Source organism: Montipora capricornis, chromosome 4 (genome assembly GCF_036669925.1).
Source record: "Montipora capricornis isolate CH-2021 chromosome 4, ASM3666992v2, whole genome shotgun sequence".
In the NCBI taxonomy this organism is placed as follows: domain Eukaryota; kingdom Metazoa; phylum Cnidaria; class Anthozoa; order Scleractinia; family Acroporidae; genus Montipora; species Montipora capricornis.
The window spans coordinates 32,123,818-32,133,471 of NC_090886.1; the positions used below are offsets into that span (position 1 = coordinate 32,123,818).

General features: G+C 36.9%; 2 protein-coding genes across 3 annotated transcripts in view; one reads left to right on the forward strand and one right to left on the reverse strand.

The window, feature by feature from the left end:
• The window catches only part of LOC138045940 (required for meiotic nuclear division protein 1 homolog), a 19,568-nt gene extending 17,596 nt beyond the window's left edge, over positions 1–1,972 (forward strand). For both annotated transcript variants that reach the window (XM_068892578.1, XM_068892579.1), the window contains one exon: positions 799–1,972. In XM_068892578.1, coding sequence (XP_068748679.1) covers positions 799–849 — 51 coding nt within the window. In that variant the 3' untranslated portion in view covers positions 850–1,972. The remainder of the gene's footprint in view (positions 1–798) is intronic.
• Positions 1,508–9,654, reverse strand: part of LOC138045942 (protein NipSnap homolog 1-like) — an 8,272-nt gene continuing 125 nt past the window's right edge. The window contains exons 1-9 of the mRNA XM_068892582.1: positions 9,536–9,654; positions 7,400–7,445; positions 6,771–6,865; positions 6,507–6,577; positions 5,996–6,136; positions 5,318–5,349; positions 4,785–4,879; positions 3,060–3,143; positions 1,508–2,323 (exon numbers count right to left, since the gene is read on the reverse strand). The exon at positions 9,536–9,654 is cut by the window's right edge and continues 125 nt beyond it. Coding sequence (XP_068748683.1) covers positions 2,259–2,323; positions 3,060–3,143; positions 4,785–4,879; positions 5,318–5,349; positions 5,996–6,136; positions 6,507–6,577; positions 6,771–6,865; positions 7,400–7,445; positions 9,536–9,654 — 748 coding nt within the window. The 3' untranslated portion in view covers positions 1,508–2,258. The remainder of the gene's footprint in view (positions 2,324–3,059; positions 3,144–4,784; positions 4,880–5,317; positions 5,350–5,995; positions 6,137–6,506; positions 6,578–6,770; positions 6,866–7,399; positions 7,446–9,535) is intronic.

Genomic DNA, 9,654 nt, shown 5'->3' on the forward strand with positions numbered 1-9,654 from the left:
TTATCAAAACCGAGGTCTGTGTTACCTGCTGAAGCCGAAGGCTGAGGCAGATAACACAGACACAAAGTTTTGATAATTCATATCATGCGAAAACTGAAGTCAATAATTGTTTTATTATACATTTTTCACATAATTCATCAGAAGCGAAGCGTTCAGCCATTTTGTTTCTGAGAACACTCCAAGGGGCTTAGTAACCAGCCAGACGTTGAACTTGACATGATAAATGTAATATCTGCAGCAGATATTACATTTGTCATGTCAAGTTCACAAGCTATTGTGAATTGATTGAATGCTCTCGACCAAGCAGATTTTTCATAGCGAGTCTGATGTATAATAATAATTATTATTATTATTATACATCAGACTCAGAGCAGATTGAATGCTCGCGACCAATCAGATTTTTCATAGTGAGTCTCATGTATAATAATAAGCCTTCGGCTTCGGCAGATAACACAGACCTCGGTTTTGATATTTCATGACATGATGCTCAACCTCATGCAATAATTGTTTAATAACTGTCAATTCACTCTTCACTTAAATCTATCAAATGAAATTATGTGATGTACACCTAAATCCTGCTCAAAAGTCCAACTTGGACTTTAATAAGCTCATAAGGGTTTTAACTTTTTTATCCAAACTATAAAAGATTCAAAGTTCCAAGTCCTTGAATAACCCAGACTTAACAAAATTTCAACACTGTACCTGTTTTCAACTAGGCATAGTCTATAATTAAATGCAATTAAGTTAATAAATTATGAGTCACTTTTTACCGATACTACTTTCTTTCTTTTTCCATAGGTGCTTTTTGAGTCGCTTTATTTAATCGAGAGGTTCTTTCCATTTAGATGACTTCAGTCCATTGCTATAATAGTTTCTTCATGGCACAATAATATGTCCTCATTATCCAGAGCCTGAATCAGATGATTGTGAAGGTGCTGTCTGGAACCAAATGTTTGCAGAAGAAATGTTTTGGGCCTTGATGGGAATGAGACCACTCTCATCTCAGCACGTTTTAACCTGACTGAGTGTAATGATTTTTATATCTAAAGGAGGCTGTTTACACATATATTGAGGGATGATGAATCCCAGCTTGAAGGTTTCATGATGAACCATTAGGTTTTCCTCTTTTTTGGGAAACAATCATGGTGATGACATCAAAATCATCCTATTGGTGATTATCAGAAGTTAACGTTTTGGATAATGTGTGGGTATTTCTGGTAATTTCTGCATGAAACAAGAGGCCAGTGATCTTATCGTCATCTTCAATGGCGCTTAACTAGAGTAGGAGTTTTGAACTGAAACTATAACTACATGCAATACTAGGGGCCATAATGGTCTCGAAAGAGTGAGTTTCCGGATTGCGGAAATTTAATTCAGTTTTTAAAGGAACAAGGCATGGCAAATGTACTCTTTTTTTAATTAGGTGTCAATGAGATTTGAGATGTTTTTCTGCAATCCTACACCTCTTCTTAAAACAACAGACAATGCCAAAGCTAGAACAAGCCAGTTTGGATCTTCCAAAGGAAGTATTACATTTTATTGAGGAAAAGCCAGAGTCACATTAAAACCACAGCATATAAGTGACTAACCCTCTACATTTCCTTATAAATTAAATTGATTTGGGATAATACTAGTACAATTTTGCGAAATAGTGGAATATACACTGAAACTTTACTCCTTTCGCTAAAACTCCTCTAAGATCAAAACAAACTTTCCATCTTTTTTTTATTATTGAAAGTGTTGCTTACTGCCCTCCCACTACATTTATCAACAAATTAATAATAACAAATACAAACTGGGAGGGCAGCAAGTGGTAATGTCAACAGGCTAGAAGAGCATAGACCTTCCAGAAAAAAACATCCTCTTTTTCCTTTTGCTGAAAAGATGAAAATGTTCAGATGTAATTATAACAATAATTATAAATTTATTATGTACTACTAAAAGAAATATAATGCACTGTCATTCATAAAAAGTGGGGGATTGTTTTATGGTCTAGCAAGTGGTACTGAGGTCATTCCAAAGAATAATATTATTATAAATAATAACACCAATGGAAGCAACTGAAGGCAAATTAGGTTTATTGATGGAGGGCATTTTCCTTCCGTCATCTAAACTACTGTTTCATGTTGTCATTCTCATCGCCACTGCTGAAGTTGTCACTTGAACTTTCCAGAATGTTGGGATTGATTGAGCTTGCTTCCAGTGCTACTCCCAAGCCAGCTCATTTATGAAATACAATAATTCAAAGATTTTTCCCTTTACTGAAGAGGACCAAAGGGCAAAGGAATCATCACTCTTGACTCCATGCGACGAATGAGTGGCACTTAAAAAAAAAAAACAAGCAAAAAGATAATGAATGACGGGCTGAGTTGGATTGCAAATTAAATTTTAAGAAATTGTGCACCAAAAATTTTGGAATTAATAATATTATTGGTACATGCTGTTTGCTGAATTCTCCAGCCACAAGAGATTGTATCCAACAATGTCACAAGGATTACACAAATTTACAGACTCACATCAACATGTATCAATGAAAGTTGAAAACGAAGGGCTACCTTTGTTCACGGTCAAAAGGTTCTAAAAACTTAAGAAAAACATCACAATACGTAATTACAATTACAGCATCATTTCCTGCTGTCAATCACTACCCTAATCAAATTGTTGTGTCTAAGTGAGTCCAAGACGGCTGAATATGAAATATTATTGTATGCCTTGGGTAAATGCTCATGTCAAAAATGACACAATGCAGGTTCTTTTACTGGCTTTCATGTACTGTATTCTGTGAGGGCAAATGTGTTTTGAGTGTTTACCATTACAAGTGACTTGAGACAACACTGGCTCAGAGGATGAAAGACTTTAAGAGTGCTTAAAAACGTCTGTAACATAAAAAAATGAAAAGTGTGATGGTTTGTGTCTTTTGTGATTACTTAATGAAATTATGGCAAAATGGAAACTATTAAATTCTGAATAATTATCTACTTGTAGCTCAGGGGGAAACTTGAGATGTCCATTGAGTGTGCATTTACGTTGGACTGAAATGGATGATGAATAATATTTACCAGTGTTTGCAACACAGTCATCCCAACCAGGACTGTTCCACAGATTGTGCCTAATCTGTTGCCTGGTTGCAAGATCGTCATAGGCTATAAATAGAAAATAAATCAGTCAGTCATAATCATTCAGGCCAGTAATGACCCACAAGTCATGTTGCCTCAATAATAGGGAGCTTACGCAAGAACAACGACTACGGCTACAAGAACACCATAAAACAACGAGCTTAATTAGCAAAAAAAAAAATAGCTCTGCACACCCTGCACATGTGTTTTGCATTTTGGTACATTTCTTTGTCCTCCTTGTTCTGGCAAGGACGTGAATTGACCAAATTTGATGGTGTGTAGAGGACATGAGAATGTGAGGAAAAATTTTTTTTCCCAAACCACACTGTTTATGCCAATTTTATTCCAGTACTTTTCATTCCGAACGACGTGGGGTTGTAACGAAATTATTACAATAACGGGAAATAATATTTTTAGATGACGTTCTTGTTGGCCGCATTGTTGTCCTTGCATAAGCTCTCTAATGAGACAATGATGCCAGTTATTTACAGAGTCTGGGTATATAGCAGTTTATTCGATATGATACAGACTTTGCGGTGCTCAGTGGGGGACTTCCTTTATGCATGAAATTACCTGAAGGATTCACAGGTGCACCCCAACAGAAAGAGTGACAGGAATGACCTGTGTTCTCAACCCTTTTTGACCGGTGTGTGGGTTCTTCATCTTAGAATGTCTAACCATTCACATTTATCAATACCAAGGCAGTACTTTCTTCTCAGGTACATTTTACGACCCTAAAATTTATGGTTGAGCAAAAGTTGAACCCATGACTTTGGAGCATGAAGGCGCGCTCTCCAGCTTTTTTGGAACAGTGAATAAAACATATTTGGGCCAAAACATTAGCTCGGCAGAATCACACTTATCTAGTCTTATTGGCAAATATTCTTAGGAATCCCTTAGGAGACAAAATTTTGCACCACATGAAATGGTGAGACTGCCCTCTCGCAAGAAGAAATCGTTGCATGATTGTGTACCACAATTTAGCGATGGACAGTCAATATTGGCATATTTGGCAGACAGAAAGCACAGTAATATTATTATATTACTCTCACAGGCCTCCATAAGAAACAGATTAAGCAAAGAATTTGAAAATGAATCAGGGAATCAAAAACCAAATTGCAGAATCAGTATATGAATGGTGAACCAAACACCATGTAGAATTTAAAGCCACATAATAGAGTTAAATAACAGAATTCCAAACAAAAATACTTCGAAAAGCACAGATCTATCTGTGGAATGGGCCCGAATTACTGAGTCAATGCCCCACCCACTTTCACTTGTAAATAGTTCAAATTCTTGATAGGTGTTGTGTTCGAAGCTGCTTTTCAGGCCAGGAAACCTTTCTTGCACGTGAGGGAAAAGGAAGTCCACGATGAAAGCTGGCTATTGCTCACACCGTGGGAAAGGAATTTCATCAATGTTTAACTGAAGTGGGCAGGGCAGTCACTCAGTACATTTGTAATTCAGGCCCGTTCCACAGAGCGGCGGTTTTCATAGTAATAGAATTTGAAGCAGCATATAAACAAAATAATGAATTGAAAATAGAATCCCAAACTCCATTTCACCATTGAAGAATTCCAGAACATGTAAAACTATACAAAAAATCAGAAAGTTTAACTTAATTTAGTAGGAGTTGCCCCTTATGAAGATAATTCAGCAATCACTCACCCCAAATGTGGTGAACCACATAAAGTTCACCTATCTGTGAAAATAAACCGGCCACTGCATCATCTTCTTTTTGCCGAATTAAAATAGCTTTCCCCCTGCACAAATGCAGACAAAGGAACACATTCATGACAGGTAGAACAAGATTATTGCATATAAAGTACAGCTACAGAATATACTTGTCTAGGGTTTTCAATGCCTTTATAGACTATTAATAGAAATTGTTCTTGACACGGGCTATTGTGTCCAGTATTGTATGCTAATGAGATGCAAGCTTAGACTAAAAAATGTCACCAAGTGTCTCCTAACTTTTCGGGCCACCATACAGCTCTCGAAACAACTCTCAAGATTGCTTCGGAAAACAATGGACACAAAGAACAATACAAAAGAAACAATGGACCCTAACCCTAAAAGCAATAGAGCTGCATCCTAAAGGGATCCAGTGACACTAATTAACATATAATTGTTGTGATTGTCTTGCCTACAAACTTAAGATTATAAATTTAAACAAACACTACAAAAACGAATTTGCTCACCAGTTGTTTCCCCACTCTATGAGGGTACCAGGCTATAATCATGACAAATAAAAGTATTAATAACCACTTTGATTTACAGTATACAAAGGAAACTGTCACCTATTGTTGTAAGGTATGTGTGACTTCCATGATTATGTTATTAATTTCTTTTGTTGCATTAACAACACCGTACTGTAAGTTTTCACAACTTTGATTATTGTGTGATAGAAAAGGCAGCTGCAGTACGTTTTGTTGATTTAGGCTGTGAACAGCCTCTTCATAGGAAGCAGGGTTGGTGTGCCTTCCAAAAGTGTGACCAAGGCTTGATTCCAGCACCCAACATGATAAAAAAATTACATTGGTTGGCATGCGCTTCTTGGTTCTCTACTCTGCTCCGAGAGATTTTTTTCTCATCAAAAACCAACAATAATTATTATAATTGATTTATTCTCCTTCAACTGGATTTGACTTACTGACTCCCCAATTAGTATAATAGCATTTGTACTCAATAATTATTATAATGTAAACCATAGACTTAAAGTGATAAGGCAATTTTTGGAGTTATTAAAGGTTCTTGGCTCATTTCCCAAATCTCCAGATACATGTAGCTAACTAACTAGCAACGTATGCAGAATACAAATATTGGAACTTGCATTCAAAGTAATTTTTTATGACGTTTTGCATGACCAGGCTTCATACCTTTAAGTGGTATGTCCTTAGTTCATAGATGTGGCTTGGAGGACGTGGTTCTGGTTCACCAAAGAAACTAAACTCGTGAAGAAGTTGGTTTTCCCTGTTGCTTATCAGGGTACGTCGCTTCCGTGAAAACTCAAGGAATTCCTATAACGGCAAAAAGGATATTTGTTATGTACAGTGAATTATGAGCTTGAGTAGTCTGAGGGAAACAGAACAGTCTAAAGTTTGTTAAGCTACGTAACTGTAGATGACATGAAAATTAGTTGATTCAAGATGTACAGAGGATTTAATACATTAAGATTCTGTAAGAGCTGTTTATGCCATGGACACATGTTTTAAGAACAAAAAGAAGATAAACCCTTTACCCACTTTATAGGACTGCCCAATAAAACTGAATTTTGTGGGATTAGCCACATAAAGCAGTAAGTACATACATGTACTACTAGCACAACTAAAAGCACAATCAAGGAAAAAACATTTTATTTTAAGAAATGATAATATTTTCAAGACACACCTTGTTTTCTCTCATATATTGTTTAGCCTTTACAACTGACTTGTACCCTCCTGTGTACTTCCAAAGATGAACTGAAATGAAAACCAAAGAGGTTCATACAAGTGTATGTTGCGATGGTCTAATTTTTCTCCTGGTTCAATTTTGACTTTCCTTTGTTTCAGGTTGTGAACTGGGTTGAAAAATTCTAAACCAATAAAAAAAATTGAACGAGTCTTATTTAATTAACTAAAAACACCAACACTATTGACTGTCCAGCGAACTTACTTGCTTGATCAAGTCTTCCAAACACGGTAGTCCAGGCTCCACATAATTCTCCAGGAAACTGGTCATCTGCACTAAGTTTAGGTGAAGTGTCTCCTCTGAAAAACGACAACATAAAGTAAGTAAATTAAGTGACCTTGATTAGGTAAAAAACAAATTGTCACGAAAAAAAAAATCAACATTCTCATCCATAGCCAAACATCTTGAAATTGCTGCTTGTTTCACTAATTAATTAGTTCACCACCTATTTTTGTTCTAAAAGCAAACTGAATGATTATCTTACTGAAAGCGAATTTACCACTAAAATTTTGCATTGTATTAGCTCATTCTGTACTTTACTAAATATCTACATAATTAGTTCAAGGAAGCCTATTTATTAGTTTATAAGCTCCAAGCTTCATTAGGCTTCCTTGTCACAACAATCTTTATTTATTTTTTATAATTACCCGGTAACAACTTTTGATCATGCTGTGTTGTGTATCTTTTACATGTGTGGCTAAATGAACACCAAGGTATATTTAAAAGATAAATTAATAAATAAAATCCTTTGCATAGCATTAAAGATGACAAACACACACTGACGATGGTATGCTCATGTACTTAAAACATTACTCTTAATCTTTAACACTTACACCAAAGCGACATACTCTTCAATGCATTCTGGCTTCACATCATTGACTAGAAGAAGAGGTTAAAATGTGTCAACAGGGGAACACCAGTACCCATTTTTCACCGAAGTTGAGTCCCATTGAGTGTGGTCAATATCTAGAGGGGCTCCCCTGTTGTATGCTTAAAGTGCCCCTGTGATCAAAAAAACCACTTTCTTTTTTCCTTCAGATTTTGAAAGTGTGTTTGCTTAACACCTGACTGGCAAAATTTTGAGCTTTAATTTTTATCCAAAGGCCGTTTACTTTGAGTGTAAGTTTTGGATTTCACGGTCCGCCATTACTCACATTCAAAACTGACCGATTGGAATTCAGACGGTTGAATCCAGGGAAAAGTGACGTCAGAGGCCCACTAGCTTAAAATTTCAGCGTGTGAACGCAGCTTATTAAAAATGCAAAGCATGAGTTTAAAAGTCTGAAAGCCCAAAACCCCCGTGCTGCATATTAATTCTGCGGCGTACACACATATTGCATTCTTAAACTAGTGAGCCTTTGACGTCATTTTCTCCTCGATCCAGCTCTCTCAAGAACATAATGTTAGCAATGGCGGACCATTAAATAGGAAAATTCCAGTTAAAATAAAGAGGTGTCTGTTTGAAATCAAGGCTTAAAACGTGGGTCACTTAGTGTTTTGTTAACATAGTTTGGAAATCCAAAGAAAAATATGAATTGATTTTTTGGTCACAGGGGCACTTAAAGGAAAGCAAGTGAGGAATTAAGAGAAATTTTCTTTGGGTTCTTCTTTGGGTTTCTTCTTTGGGTTCTTCTTTCTTTGGGTTTTTCTATGGGTTCATCAATAATATAATCAGAATCATCAGTAGCATATAAACCTAAAATGCTTTACAGCTGATTACTCAAAGTAGTGCTTCATCTCGCCAAGATCTGGGAGTACATTCCTAGTCGGGCTCAATGCTTACAGGAGGGGTACACACTGTAGTTGTACACCTGCCAACTTTTCCCAAGTGAATTGCACAAGATATTGCCACACTTTACCATTCCTAAAGACTCTCACAGATACTGTACTTCAATTAATTTCCATGGTTGATGAATAGCACTAATACTACTACTAATAATAATAGTGAACTTTATTTAAGTGTCAACTGTATTTAACAATGGGGCATTTTATAGAAATCAAATCAATATTTTACTTGTATCAAATCACAGCAGAGGGGAAAACTGGAGTACCTGAAGAAAAACCATTTGGAGCATTAGAGAACCAACAAACTCAACCCATATAATGCTGTGTATTGGAATATAACCCATGCCACATTGGTGGGAGGCGAGTGCTCTCACCACTGCGCTATCCCAGCTCCCTAAAGTTAGTGTCAGGACCCTCTAACAGAAAGACAAAATTTATTAATCTCACGACTTTGGACTCAAACAGGAGATTTAACCCTTTAAGCCCCAAGGGGTTCCCCATTGACGAGTAAAATCGTCTGGCGTTAGACAGAGTAAAATCTATAAGTGCCATTTGGCACTATCGGGGCTGAAAGGGTTAAACGGGGACATAGTTTTCTCACGCTGTTAGCTTAACCCTTTAAGCCCCAAGGGGTTCCCCATTGACGAGTAAAATCGTCTGGCGTTAGACAGAGTAAAATCTATAAGTGCCATTTGGCACTATCGGGGCTGAAAGGGTTAATGCTATTTACTGGGATCAAGTGAAAAATCAGGGAAATTTTTTCACGTTGATAGCTTACAAAAAAGAAACGAAAATTACTTTTCAAAGGGTGCTGACAAAAAATAGAGGTTAGTATTTGCGCTTCTTCAGCGGTTGAGGTGCAGCAATTTAAAGGAATGAGATATATCTCCTGAATCCATGCGATCGATGTTTTGGATTTGGAACCGTGAGACTCACACACAATGCGTGACAGATGGCCGGTACAGAGTTGACCGGACACCCGTCCAAACATGCACAGTACTAATGTTCGTGGGGTCAACCATGTCTTCCCGGCCCGACATGCATGACAACGACCACCAGACATGAACAAACCACACAATCTTACTTAACTTCACAAACGATATTTCAAGAGCAACTTCTTTCTCTAAGAGCCAATGACCAAAATTTGAACAAGAGCGATACGGTAACAAGTGCAATGAACTTACATTCAAATTCATACAAGGTTTCCCTCTCTGATAAAACTTTGGAATGAGCATCTGTTGCCTTTTCTAAGGAGCCAAGGCCAAAAATGTTTGCGAACAAACCCTGCGAATCTTCTTTGCTT